The 15359-nt window shown below is 41.3% G+C and overlaps 2 protein-coding genes across 2 annotated transcripts; one reads left to right on the top strand and one right to left on the bottom strand.

Moving 5' to 3' along the window:
• Positions 1-186: 186 nt before the first annotated feature.
• On the bottom strand, positions 187-1549 carry LOC122086966 (probable transcription factor At5g28040). The gene has a single exon (XM_042655895.1). The coding sequence runs from the start codon at positions 1368-1370 to the stop codon at positions 303-305; it is 1068 nt and encodes a 355-aa protein (XP_042511829.1). The 5' UTR covers positions 1371-1549; the 3' UTR covers positions 187-302.
• Positions 1550-11839: 10290 nt separating this feature from the next.
• Positions 11840-12872, top strand: LOC122086240 (uncharacterized mitochondrial protein AtMg00810-like). Its single transcript, XM_042654978.1, has 2 exons — positions 11840-12000; positions 12227-12872. The coding sequence occupies exons 1-2, from the start codon at positions 11840-11842 to the stop codon at positions 12870-12872; spliced, it is 807 nt and encodes a 268-aa protein (XP_042510912.1).
• The last annotated feature ends 2487 nt before the right edge of the window (positions 12873-15359 follow it).

Genomic DNA, 15359 nt, shown 5'->3' with positions numbered 1-15359 from the left:
TTATCAGTATAAATGATAAAATGATTTTACTTCAGGCTCTTGATCAGTTTCATCCTTTTGGAGTCGAGATTAGAACTGCCCAGATTAAGTAATCAGTTCCAAAATCTAAATCTTTTTTGGTAAATCAAAATCTAAAATTAGAACTAAAACACTAATGGGTTGTGCTTGTCAAATTGGACTTTCAAAAAAAAAAAAAAAAGCAAGCTTGTTATTGTTCCATTGAAGGTTATGGAAAAAGAAAAGAAAAATTGATGTTTATACATTCAATTTACATCCATCAAAGCTTCAAGTTCAAGGTTCTCTCATCGTTCATTGATGGCATTCTCAAGAACCAGCCTCAAGCGGCGAGCCATCACATCTAGTTCCGCCGCTCTTTGCTGTCGCCACCTCTTCTCAAAATCTACTGACCTCCCCTGTTTCGACGATTCAGCTGGGGTAGATGTAGACGTAGAAGTCTGGTCTGGATAAAGCAACTCCCGGCTAACGAGTGTCATTCTCACGTCCTTGAGGGATCTGTCAAAAACATCCAAAACGGTCTTCGCCGCGAACCGTCCAAGCCCACCGCCGCCCCTGAAACCACCGTCATCGCCGACTGGTAAATATGGCTCCTCATCCTGTCCACTGCCGAGATTGTTCTCTAAATTCAATTCAGTATCTTCCTCGATCACATCAGCGTCGTTGATGTTGGTTTGAACTGGTGGAGGAACAGGAGGGGGAGGAAGACAAGCAGAAGGGGTAGGAGAGAAACTCACCCTAACACTAACATTGGAGGTGGAGGGCTTCCGCTTATTGGACTGAAAGGGAGACGAAGAGGCATACGAAGGATGCCATAGCTGCTTGGAAAGATCGAAAAGCGCACGATCGTGAGAAGCGAGAAGGGAAGGATCAAGCCCACGTGAAATTCGGGTAGAGATCACGCGAAACTTCTTACGAAGGCGACGAAGCTTCTCAGAAAGTTGAGACCTGGTGTAGGGTTGAGGCATGGACTGTGAGAAGCGATCGTAGAAGAGAGGGAGGTCTCGTGGGAAGATAAAACCATCTGTGGAGCATTCTAGGAGGCCTTGAAGGAATCGAATTTCGTCTGATTCGGGCCATATGCGATGGAATTTGAAGGGAGGAGGCTTGAGATCGTCTTCGGCTGCTACTTCAAGGTCTTCTTCCCCGTTGATGATGTCGTTTTCTTCGTCAGGGATTTCGATTTTGGGGATCTGGTTCGGAACAGGAGAAGGACAAATAGGGTTAGGGCTAGGAGTGGAGAATTGAGTGGATGGAAGGTCAGGAGTTTTGCGTTTGACGGGGAGCTTGCGAGCTGCTGCCTTAATGGGGAGAAGTTTGGGTTGTGGCTGTGGAGGGGTCGGGGTTGAGGCCATGGATGGATGGATGGCTTCACCTTTGGTCTTTGGCAGAAAAGGGGTAGGGGTTTGATCTAAAACTTCGAAGGGGCCTCAGTGCACGAACCAAGTAACGAACCTCTCTCTCTCTCTCTCTCTGTGGATGTCTGGATCTGAGATGAGGATGGGACGGTCGTTTAAGGTTTTGGTTTTAACTTTTTGACTTGTCATGGCTAAGGGTTGGGGTTGGGGTTGGGGTTGGGGTAGGGGTAGGTTGTCTGGGTCCAATTAGAAGGGATCCCTGAACAATTATCCTCCATATGTCAAAACTGTTGGATTGGAATCTTGTCTGCATGGTTGTGGAATTTATTGAAATTCTGCTGCTAAAATTAGGGTGTCAAACGGTCTGTTTGGTCTGGTTTATCAACAACGGGTGAAACCAAAGTCAGATCGATTTGGTTGCAGTTTCAATTTGATTTGGGTTTTTTTTTTTTTTTATTTATTAGTTTTATCTTGTCAGGCTATTGGTTTGAATTTAAAAATTTGAGAAAAAAATGGGGTTTTTTGGTTTTATTGGTTTTGGTCTGATTCAACTTTTGATCACCTTGATAAGGTTTCATTGCGATCTAATGGTTATGGGTTCAAACCAGAGAGTAAGACTGTATATTATAACCCTCCCAGATCCTTACTGGTGACAGCTTCGTGTGCTGGGTAGCCTTTTTATTGGGGGGTTTCAACTTGGTGTAACCAGTGTCATAATACCCTAAACTGAAGCTGAGCCGATAGGGAATCAGTTCAGCTTCAGCTGGTCAGTTTGACTGGTTCAATTTAAAGTGTCACAACCCAGCTAAGATTGCAAGTATTATAATTGAAAGGTGTCAATTTGCTCAGTTGGTAAAGTATTGGCTGATTGTAACGTAGATTTTATATTTAAGCCTGCATCCTGCCCTTTCCATCCCTTCTACAGCTTTCCTTAGGATAGAAGTATGAATCTTTGTATCAAATACTCAAATCGAAAGATTACAAACTCCAATGATCTTAACATATAATAAGGAGGCGTCGGTAAGGAGTTGCATCAGCTGTGGATATAGACTAGGCTAAGGGACGGATTTTATCTTTCTATTCTCTTCACTTATACATTATACTTCCTTTGAGTCTAATGAGGCTTAGGTGCGGAGCCTTCCACTGTGGACCGAGACTATGTAAAGGTAGAACACTAACACGATACAGTCAAAAAGCCGTATCAGCGTTCAAGCATGCGAAGAAAGCCCCAACTCTAAACCTTTTGAGGGCTAACGTGTTCGTTGTCGCCCTAGGCTCACCATTATATCATTTCTTCTTCTTTTTATTTTTTATTTTTTATTTTTTTTTAATTTTTTTGTGCTTCCCTTCGTTAGTTCTTGGTTAGATACTTGTGCGTCTCTCTTAGTTAGTTTCAGCAGTGTAGTGACTGGGAATTAGGTAGTAATCTCTACCATTTCACCTCTTGCGTAATACCCTCTCAGAGCCATCCAAAGGCCTCAGTCAAAATTTGTTCTAGCCAATTATAAGAAAAGGTTTGGGTTTTCTTAACCGTTTGACCGAGTTTTCTTAAAGCCATGGTCAAGAGTGAACCTCTCAAACCATAACCTCTAATCTTTGGGCTGAACCGGAAAAGATAATTTCGACCCCACGACCACGTACAATGGGAAACAGAAATTTAATGAATGAACTCACTGTATCCAGTCCCATCATGCGAAAAAGGTTGGTCCATGCATGAACTCAACGCGCAACCTCACCTAATTTCAGCCACATAACCGTTCCATATTACTCTAAAAACAGTTGTATTGAACAATGAGTGTAGCTGTACGGTGAGTATTGAATGGATAAGACGACATCGGGGTGTGTGTTCGGATGCTCTCGATCATTTGATGCTTTTTTCACCCTCGCACTCACTATAGAGAATAACTGCTTTTCTGAAACTCCTTCCCTCCTTAAATAAAAAGTCATATAGATCACATGCATTGATTGATGATTCCGACTCCTCTTAATAGAGCCCAGCGATGAGATAGTAATCCTAGGAAAATCTTTTGCTGCTGCTCAGGTTGTAGCCTAGTAGCTGCAACCCCTTGGTAACAACCAAGAGAATGGAATCCCAGGGGCAAATTTAAAATACCCACCTAGGATGTATTTTTTCACCCATACCCCTGAGATTCCATTCCCCAGCTGGCTGGTACCACGGGTTGCAGGTACTTGGCTGCAACCCAGGCAGCAGCCAACTTTCGTTCGTAATCCTAGGCCTGGAGTGACTTAAGGTTGCATTCCTATATTTGATTTATATACTTCCCTCGAATTACTTTAGGTGCGAACATCCATTCCATATATTGCCATTTAAAGGGTGGAGAGGAGTTCTTATGAGAAAAAAAAAAAAGGGTAAACGTCATTCCGCTCCCCTGAACTAAGGCAAAATATCAACTTGACACACCACCTTTCTGAAAATATCGCTCCCCTCTCCTACAAGAAAAGATGCTATCTAACAACCCCAACTGTTAGATTTGGCTGTTAAGTCAAGTTATTTTTTTTAATCCCCAAAATACCCTCCTAATTGTGAAATGCCCAAGATACCCCTGATATTTAGCCCTCTTCCTCTTCCTCTTTGTCTGTCGCTGAAACACGAACATCCCTCTACCTTTGTCGCTGAACCAAAGGAGAAGGAGAAGAAGCTTCATCCTTCTCGCTACGTTGTGTACAGTCGTGGAGATCAGCGCTCTTCCTAAGGGCTAAAGTTAAAAAAAAAAAGTACAGATCTGAGAAATGAGAAATGAGATACATTCAAGATTCCAGATCCATCTGAAATCTTGAAATCGAACTTCGCCATGGTTTCAGATTCACAACTGCTGCCTTCATCCCTTCTCAGATCGATTCGACCTATTTGTGTTTCAACGACAAAGAAAGAGGAGAGGAAGAGGGATGAATATCAGGCGTATCTTGGGCATTTCACATAACTTTAGCATTGTACTTTTTTTCCCTGCATGTCTTCCATTTTCCAGAATATTGCTGCTTGGAACACAAGGAAATGCCTGGTTTTCTCTCAAAAACTCCATTGAGCTCCCAGCATTTAGCATCAGAGCATTCCTTCAGGACATTTTTATGGTTCCCTTGTGTTGAATGCAATATAATTATTTCCCTCAATTGCAAGAACACTCCACATTTCCCTTCAGGGTTCAATCTCGTGCAGAAAGAAATAAAATTCCTACATCCAAACCCAAAAAAAGGAAGCTTCTTGTTAGAATTTAGATTTACTTGGAATTGGTTCACGGACACTGGCTTTCCGAACTCCTTCACGTTATAAGCCAAGAAATAGACAAGAGCTGCATAAGTGCTACTCGAACCCACGTCATAGAATATAACATTCCTGGACTCATTTGCAAAATTCTTATCAATCCCCATATTGAAGAGCAGCACCAGAGTGTTCATTAATAAGTGAAAGCACATTAATCCCAACCAATTTAGCAGCTTGAAGCAACCCCTTCGGCTCCGCCTACCCAAAGTAGGGCAGAACTATTATAACCGCATCCTTGATAGGCACCTTAGAATGTACCTCTGCTAAATTTCTTCCATAACTAAGAATCATCGCCACCAACTCCTCTACAGAATAAATAGTAACACCATCATCGACCCTAAGAGCCGCCGCTCCTCTTGAATCTTCCACCAAATCAAAGGGTAGGTACTGCGAATCAAGAAAGTCCCTCACGTACTTCAGAGGTTTCCTCATCATATCCCTAAGGTTTGAATATACCTTATCAAGATATCTAGCTACAATTCCTACTGCTTCCTCACCAAGAAGACGATTCCCTCCTATGAATGCGACTAACGCTGGGGATTTTCGCTTCGGAATCTCTTTAATGGCTACCGAAATGGGACTCTACCCTGATTTTAGATTCACAACTGCTACCTTCATCCCTTCTCAGATCGATTTGAGTTGTTGGTGTTTCAGCAACAAAGAAAGAGGAAGAGGAAAAGGCCTGAATATCAGGGGTATCTTGGGCATTGCACAATTAGGAGGGTATTTTGGGGATTATAAAAAAAAATTAACTTAACTTAACAGCCAAATCTAATTGTTGGGGTTATTAGATAGCATCTTTTTCTCATAAGGGAGGGGAGTGATATTTCCAGAAAGGTGATGGATCAAGTTGATATTTCGCCTTAGTTCAGGAGAGGGGAGTGATGTTTACCCAAAAAAAAAAAAGATGGAATGGATACAAACTTATACTTTTTTATTTATTTATTTATTATTTCTAAACAGTTGTTCAAGGTGATTTTACTGATCACACACACAGAAGGGGTAGGGGGAATGACAAAATGAGAGAGAATGGGAGCACACTCACACACCCATGTGATGTGAGTTGATTCACTAACCTCGTAACGTCTACTCTTCAAGCGAAGCTACAACTCATACAATTACACTTTTCTCTTTTATTTATGCACCACCTGTAAAAACGCAACCCTAAAACGATGCAGAAGATAATGGAAAAACAAAACGAACAATGCACACAGATTTTACGAGGTTCGGCAAGGTTGCCTACGTCCCCGGTAAGATGAGATCCTGCTTCACTATCAATGGAGAATAGGGTTACAGCGCTCTTCCTCACACCTCTCCGTATTGCTTGCATTACAGAGAAAGAAACCCTCGCTACAAATATATAGCGAAAAAACCCTAATCCAAAAAGTATACAATTGCCCTCAAATAAAAAATTCGAGCGAGAGGCTACGCCCCCCCTACAGCCCTGCTATGCAGAGGGGCTTCCTGCCCCCCTTGCAACCCCCACGGCTCGCTAACCGGCTAGCGGGACCGCCGTCCTGCCTGTCTAGGTGCTGCATCAGTACTCCCTGGATTAAATTGCGACGGAATACAAGACATCATACACCAACACCACCTTGGGGACCAGATAGGTTAGGAGACAAATAAATAAACATTAAGATCCTATTGGCAGGCATGGGTTACTAGTCGTGGGTAATTTAAATGGCATTCAATACCAGTTTGACAAATTAGGAGGGCAGGTTCTTCAACCATTGTATAGATCATTTTTTTCTAAGTTCAAGGAAGATCTGAATAGAATAAGATAGTTTTAGCCCCTCTGTGTACAGATCTGAGGTGTAACTTGAAGTTCTGGACCCTTTTGTGAAGAGATCTGAATAAAAAATGTCGCTTTAGTTTTTCTAACCTAAGCTTGTCAAATGATTAGCCATTGATCCAAGTTGTCTCTCCTTAAAAATATTTACAGACTTAAATCTAATAATTAGGTTAAAAACACTAGATAGAATTGCAAAAAGTTCCCAAGGCCATCCAACCGAACTCTCTTGAGTTAACCAAACTACATCTTCTTGACAATCAGTCCAGACATCTACTACTTCCCACACCTGCTCTTTTGCCCCTTGTAATCCTTGCTGAAGTCCTCTGAGTTTCGTATTCTATGCACATCTTGAAATATTAGAATACCATTGTGTATCACAGAATTTAGCTTTACATCAACTATGGGATCATGGAATGTCCATATAAGTGGCGGCAACCTTAATATGTTGAGACACATTTTAGAACTGTATGACGAACCTATACCGGGCAAACAATATCGTAACTTGTGGAGCCCACTGTGGTATGTGGCACTTCAGATACATGTAGGCCACAGGAATTTGAGAGTTTAAAAACAGGGATTGAGGCCTCATCCGACCTCTCCTATCTAAGGATCATAAATATCATCTCCTATAATGATAGGCACTAAAGACAATCTCTAATAATCAATCAAAGATGGAATCTAATCAATAGTGCAATTGAGAGAAACATGATCAACATTATGATGTGATAATCATAGATCGACCTAGAAATAGCCTGAATTATATTCACAAGATTTTGTTTTTAATCATCACATATATTCACAAAAAAAAATTCAAGGTTTTGGCAAACATAATGATTTCGGGATAACCAATTATAGTAGTGATACGACGGAATTTGTCACCCAATAAAGTGAGGACACGTCGTATCCGAGGGAGGGACATGTGTTGCCCATCCGAAAGAGGCTGCAAGGCTTCTAACCACGTGAGGAGAAGATTCCCAAGGAAGTGTTCTCGAAACCCTAGGCCGAGAAACCCTATAAGAGGGAACCGAAAAGGAACTTAGAGGAGGTACGTCGACACCCACCATTACTCCTGTAAAAACACTATTCTGCCGGTCACTAGCTTAGGCATCGGAGGACTAATCCCGAAGATACCTCCGAGCCTCTGCCTTCTGTGCTTGTGCAGGGTCGGTTCATACAGATTTTCGGTAGTAATAGATTGACACCGTCTGTAAGAACGACAGTAATAGTGGGGAAAACCTACAATCGTAAGAAAACTAGAGCAGTGCCGAGTATAAACATGGATGAGGGGGAAGCTTCAGGAGGGCTCCCCCCCTCGATGGAAATCGACGAAGAACGGGGAAACAATAATCGGGGAAGGTTCCTCGAGGGACTATTGCTCGATCGGATATTCGGTACATGGAGATAGTAATCTTCCGCCCCCTCCTAGGGCGCAGGAATATGTGAAAAGGGAGCAGTTCGACGCCCTTCAGGAGAAGTATGACCAAATGGCCAAGACAATTAAGGAGGTCTCCAAGGCCGTCTCTTAGAGGACCGACGGAGCGCCGCGAGTCTCCCATGTCCAGCCAGAGTAAGCCCAAGACGAGGGCCGGAGTAGTTCAGGATCGATAAGGTCTGGTCAGAATTCTCAAAACCAAGCCATGGGAGAAAGCCCCACACCCAAAGAAAGGGCGCGACACACCACCGGGGCCAGGCATGAGGGACCACGCCAAGGAGAGGGACAGAGATGTGAGGACTCTAGGTTGAAGCAGATGATCCTAGACCTAAAAGACGAGATCTGGAAGGTCGCAGAAATCCAGACGGGAACTCGCAAGTCATTCCTCACTAATGACACAGCTCTAGCCTACGAGGTCATGAGGGACCCCCTCCTGATCAGTTTTTTTCTACCCAAATATGACACCTACGATGGGTCTGAAGACATCTTCGATCATCTGAAAGGTTTTAAGATTACAATGCAGTTTCACCGAGTCTCAGAAAACATCATGTGCCATGCCTTGCCTTTAACGTTCAGAGGAGCGACAAGGTTATGGTACAACCGCCTGCCGATGAAATCGATTCACAGCTTCAGCAATTCCCTACTATTAGCCTAGTCACCAGATCCGTATCCAACGGACTGGATCATGTAGCTGATCACTCACAAGAGCAGGGCATTACATAGATCACACTTGTACCAGTTAGTTACAATTAGTGTTAGTTCAGTCATTAGCACTAATCATTTTCTTGTAATTCTGTTTTGTGTAATCTTATCAGAATATATATAAAAAGGATATTTTAACCCTTTCCTTATCTTCAAAAACTTGCATGGTATTAGAGCAGTAAAGGGAAGACAGCGACCGAACAACGACGAAGATGACGGCGGCGATGATCATGATGAATATGAGCTCTACATCAAGATATCACTATCCAAGCTCCTTCAATGCAGAAAATTTTGTCACGATCAAGCTCACATCTGAAAATTCTCTGGGAAACTCAAATCCTTTATTTGATCGAGAGTCAAGATCTAATCGGATTTATCAACGGGGAGATTGCTCCCCACCAGATCAAGAAGTTGAATCGAAAGAAGGAAAGATGATCATGAATCCTGATTACATATCTTGGATTTGAACAGATCGTCTTGTCAAAGCCTGGATCACCGGAACCTTGTCGGAGGAGGTTCTTGGACTTGCTGTTGGGGTAAAATCCTCATTCGAACTCTGGAATATACTATTGGATGCATTCTCTCAAGCTTCAGAAGCTCGAGAGTTCGAACTCTCGTAGAAGTTGCATTTTCTGAAAAAGAAAGACTCGGCATCACTCTCTGTATGTTTGATCGATTTCAAGAAAATTTGCGACCAGCTCAGCTCCATTGGAAAGCCGGTTCCAGATCAAAGGAAAGTTTTTCTTCTGTTGACCAACCTTGGTCCCTCATATGAGAAATTCGCTACAATGATGCTGAAACCCCCAGTGCCGACCTATAATGAGTTGATTCCTCTGCTACAAAGTCATGATCTGCATAACAGATGTAATATTTCTGATTTTCCAAACTATAATCAAGCTTTTCTTGAAGAAAATACCAATCGACAGAATAATAGATCGAACAGAGGAAAAGGCTCTGGTTCTTTCTTTCCATCTCAACGAGGCAGAAACAACTTCTTTTCTTCTTGAGGGTGTGTAGAATGCCAGATCCAATTCAGAAGAAGATAAAGAAAATAAAGATGATCAACCAAAGAATATAGTGCAACAAGGATACAAAGGAGGTAATAATAATTCTCGACTAGTCATCAAATGCCAAATTTATCAAAAATTGGGACATGAAGCTCTCAAATGTTGGAGTAGATTTGATAATAGCTTTTAGTCTGATGATATACCACAAGCCCTTGGTGCAATTCAGTTGATCAATTCTCAAGATTCTGAATGGTTCCCAGATACTGAAGCTACAACTCACATTACTGATACACTAGGTAATTGTCATACTTTAACTCCATATACGGGCACATATACCGTTATGATAGGGGATGGCACTCAATTGCCTATAACACATATTGGTGAAAGTTCTCTTACAAGTGGACTTTTCTCTTTGCCATTGAAGAATGTTCTACTAGTTCCGTCTATCCAAAAGAGTTTACTATCGGTTTCACAACTTACCAGCGATTACCCTTGCTTTTTTGAGTTTAACAAGGATGGTTTTGTGATTAAGGATCGTTAAACAAGGAGAATTTTGGCATCAGAGAATAAGCAAGGAGGACTCTATGCGTTCACTGATCAATCGGTGGCTGATCCACAGATTGAAGCCTATTTTTCTTCTCGTTTTCAGTTTGCTACAGAAGATGTTTGGCACATGAGGCTTGGACATCCTCAAAGGAAAACAATTTAGTTTCTCTGAAGTAATGGTTTGGTTTCTGTCACAAAGAACTAAAAACATTTCTGTTCTAGTTGTCAAATTAGTAAAAGTACAAAGCTACCTTTCATTAGTTCTTTTACTAAAAGTAGTTCTCCACTTGAACATATACATAGTGATTTGTGGGAAAGGCCCCGGTTGACAGTGTGCAGAAATTCAAATATTATGTTGTGTTCGTTGATGATTTTTCTAGATATACATGGATGTATCCTCTTAGGCGTAAATCTGATTTTGTAAACGCATTTTTGGGGTTTCAAATTATGATGGAACGAAAGTTTAATTCCAAAATCAAAGAGTTTCAGTCAGATGGGGGAGGTGAGTTCTCGGATAAAGCCTTTTTACATCATCTTGATAGCTGAGGTATTATCCATCATCTTTCTTGTCAGGGCACACCGGAACAAAACAGTGTGGCTGAAAGGAAACATAAACACATCATAGAGTTGGGCTTGGCTTTATTGTATACCTCTTCTGTTCCTTACCGTTATTGGGTCGAAGCCTTCTCTACAACGGTATTTCGCATTAATCGCTTGCCATCTGAAGTACTCAATATGGATTGCCCTCTTTCTCTGTTGTTTGGAAGAAAGCCTAATTACTCTATGTTGCATGTGTTTGGAACTCAATGTTTTCCTTATTTGTGATATTATGCTAAGAACAAGTTTGCACCACGTTCATTACCTTGTATTTTTTTGGGATATAGCAACAAACATAAAGGCTACCGCTGCCTCCATTTTGCTACAGGTAGAGTATACATTTCAAGGCATGTTGTGTTTGATGAAAATCTATTTCCTTTGGCAAACTCGTCTACAATCACTTCAGCCCCAAGTGTCTCTCAAGCTGCCTCTGTTGCACAGGACTTTAGTTGTCTTGAAAAATGGCTTTCTCCATCTCAGTCCAACATTAAACATTCTCAGGTGCAATCTTCTTTACCTCTTTCTACTGACCTTTGGTTCTCACCAAGTGATGATATTTCTGATCTTCTCAATAATGATTCTATCCTTCCCTCTCATGGGTCTCATATTCCTTCACCTACTATTGGTCCTTCTCATTCCTTTGTTTCTATTTTACAACCCACACCGTTCCATACTGGCCCATCTCATTGTTCCCCTATTGTGGCAGCCCCATCTGTCTTGAATCCATCTACAAAGAGTACTCCACCTACTATTGTACAACACCTTTCTCTTGGCCCACTTCAGCCCACTTCAGCCTTTGATTCTTCTTTGGGTTCCTCTCATACAAGGCTCAATTCAGCTGGGCCATCCTCAACCGATCAAATGGGTTCTTCCTCTCCCATGGCTCCTGTTTGTTCTTCTTCTTTACCTACTCATTCAATAATCACTTGCAGTCAAGCTGGGATTTTTAAACCAAACCCCAAATATGCCCTTTCCGTTTCTACCCTACCAATCGAACCCACTTCGGTTAAAGCTGCCCTTAAACATAATGGTTGGAGGTTTGCAATGATTGATGAAATGGATGCCTTAAAGGCCAATTAGACATAGACATTGGTTCCTCGGACATCATCCATGAATGTTATAGGATGTAAATGGGTTTTTAAATCCAAGCTTTGTGCTGATGGTTCTTTAGAACGTCTTAAGGCTCGGCTTGTGGCAAAGGGATTCAAGCAACGCGAAGGTGTTGATTTTCTTGAGACATTCAGTCCAGTTGTTAAGCTTAGATCCATTTGGTTGGTTCTCACCATTGTTACGGTGCTTCAATGGCCCATTCGACAGCTTAACATGAAGAATGCTTTTCTTCATGGCCATCCCTCTACCCCGGTTTATATGATCCAACCACCGGGTTTTGTTGACTCTAGTCAACCCCATGCTATTTTTTGTCTTCATCGTGCACTTTATGGCCTTCGTCAAGCACCTCGTGCTTGGTTTGATCGTTATAACACGTTTCTTCTACAGTGTTTCAAGTTCTTCTATGTTTGTTTATCATCGTCATGGTCGAGTTCTCGTTTTATTACTCTATGTTGATGATATAGTGCTCACCGAGAACGATTTGCATTTTCTAGACTCGTTTATTACTGTACTCAGTTCCACCTTTGTCATGAAAGATCTTGGCTCTTTACACTATTTCCTTGGTATAGAGGTCACTTCAACGCCTCAGGGGCTGCATCTATCTCAGTCTAAATATGCCTTGGATATCCTTCAACGTGCTCATATGATCGACATCAAGTCTACCTCCACTCCTATGGTGCTTCATTCTGATCTGATTGTTACTACACCCTTTGCCGATGTTACTCTATTCCGTAGTCTTGTGGGCACTTTGCAGTATCTAACCATGACAAGACCACATATCTCTTATGCCGTTTATTCGGTTTGTCAACATATGCATGCTCCTACCTATGCTTATTTTGCTATGGTCAAGTGCATCCTTCAGTATGTTCGTGGCACTTTGGACCTTGGATTACGAATTGTTCACGATAGTTCTCTCACCTTGTTTGCATTTTCTGATTTGGATTGGGCTGGGTGTCCTGTTACACGACGGTCTACTACTGGTTTTTGTACTTTCCTTGAGTGCCAAGAAACAACCTACAGTTGCTCACTCTAGCACAGAGGCTGAGTATCGTGCAATGGCCTCTACAACATCCGAATTGACATGGCCATCATTTCTTCTTTGTGATCTGGGTATCACACAACCCCGGCCTACTTTTCTGTTTTGTGATAACATGAGTGCACTTCATATGACTGTCAACCCCGTGTTTCATGCTCGTACGAAACACATTGAGATTGACTACCACTTTATTCGCGAAAAAGTGGCTCTCGATTCTCTCTTTACTCAGTTCATTGCCTCTACTCACCAACTAGCAAATATCTTTACAAAACCTCTAGCTCGTAGAGAGTTTCATCGCATTTGTTCCAAACTGGGCCTTTGTCATCATCCCTGGCCCAATTTGCGAGGGGATATTAGCCCACTAACCAGATCCATATCCAACGGTCTGGATCATGTAGCCGATCACTCACATGAGCAGGGCATTACATAGATTACAGCTGTACCAATTAATTACAATTAGCGTTAGTCATTAGCACTAATCATTTTCTTGTAATTGTGTTTTGTGTAATCTTATCAGAATATATATAAAATGGATATTTTAAGGTCTCTCTCATTACTGAGAAAACCCTTTCCTTATCTTCAAAAGCTTTCACCTACATCCTAGGCACAGACTCACTCTCTCATTCACTCCTCGTTAGGAAACCTTATATAAATTCCAAATTCTTGATTGAAAGACCAGTCCTATTAATCTCCATAATCCTATCTCAAAGGACTCTCCCTCTCTCCCTTGGTGTTGGTTAGTGGAAGATTATTGTATGAGACCTAGGATTTGAAGTCAACAATGGCGGATCAGAAGAAATTAACGGAACTGGGATGAACCCGGATTGGAGCCACCAAGGAAGTCGTTTGTGGATGATCATAAGCCCAATTCAGAAATTGAAAGACAAAGTGCAGTGAATTACTTTCTTTCTTCTTCTGTTGGGAATTTATTTAGAACGCTGTCTTATAGTTGCTCTTGAGCAGTGCACAGTAGGATCAAGATCGAGTAAAATAGGAATTTTGATATAAAACTGAAACCCTATTTCTTCTTCCATGGAGATTGAGTGTCTTACCAGGTCCGATCGGCAGATTCCCTAATGTTTAATTTTTTTTTTCCCGGATCTCTTTCTTCAACCACTAAATTCCTCAAAATAATTTTGATTTTATTTTTATTTTCAAACTAACATTTTATTATAAAATAAAATAAAAAAGTATTTGTCGAGTAACCCTTAACCCTAAACCATAAACTCTGAACACTAAACGATGACCACTCCTGATGCTAATGTGTGTGTTCCCGTTGTCCCTTGTGCATGCATGCGCAGGGGCCACACTTCCCCTTCCTTGCTATATTATATATTCTGTCATTTTTGGATTTGAATTGATGGTGTTTGCTCTTTCTTCCTTTTATCTTTGATTGTTATTACTGTTTCTATGTTTTGTTCTTGTTTATTTCGTTTATTTTCTTAAGGATCCAAATGGAAGAAGAACTTAAGCATCATCATCTACCTTGTGAGATTATCTTAAGTATATTTTCAATGCTCCCCATGGAGTCTCTTATGCAATTCAAGAGTGTCAGTAAGAGCTGGTTAAGTTTAATAGAAGAAGATCCATTTTTAGTTAAATTGCAGCTTGAAAGATCAAAGAATCGACCACACCGCTTAATTCTTTCGAAACTCTATCCGGCAGATAAGATACTTTTGTTGGACAATGATAAAGGAAGAAAAAATATGTGGAAAGCAAGGGACATTGAGTTGGAGTGGGATTTCAAAATTGAGAATAGAGAAAATAAGTGGGTATTTGAAATTGTTGGGTCTTGCAATGGTTTGCTCTGTATGTTTTCTTGCATTCAATACAAATCGTTTTGTGGCATAAGCATATGGAACCCAATCACAAAAGTGTGTGTCATGTTGGGAGCAATAGCTGGGAGATATGTTGGTCTAATTGGTTTTGGTGTAGATTCCACAGGAAAGTACAAGGTGATTCGAATATTTGAGGAGGAAGATATACATTCCCATTGGGATAGTGATTTTGAGCAAGAAGTGATGGAATGTGAAAAATGTGAGATTATTACATTAGGTGAAAGTTCATGGAGAGAGATAAAGATCCCTTACCAGTCCATTTATACCTGGTTTGCTAATAACCAGATGGTATTCATGAATGGGGCACTCTATTGGATTACCACCCATTCGGAGCAGCCAATCCTTATTGTGTTCGATCTCTACGATGAGAAGTTTTGCACTATAGAGTTCCCTCTATCCATAAAGTTGCCCAATTCTAATGAGTTGAGCCTAACATTAATCAAGGGTCACCTAGCCTTGCATCATCATGAATATGGTGCATATGGTGCTAAAATATTTATCATTCATATATGGTTCATAGAGATTAACAAGTCCGAGGGCAATGAGTTGTACCTGTACCGATGTGATCCTATTAATATGGTTGTGACATGGCCTTTTTCAGATCGTGATGATGCTAATGATTTCAAACTTGTGGGTATGCTGAGCA

Source organism: Macadamia integrifolia, chromosome 8 (genome assembly GCF_013358625.1).
Source record: "Macadamia integrifolia cultivar HAES 741 chromosome 8, SCU_Mint_v3, whole genome shotgun sequence".
Classification (NCBI taxonomy): domain Eukaryota; kingdom Viridiplantae; phylum Streptophyta; class Magnoliopsida; order Proteales; family Proteaceae; genus Macadamia; species Macadamia integrifolia.
This window is presented reverse-complemented; position numbering and strand designations above follow the sequence as displayed.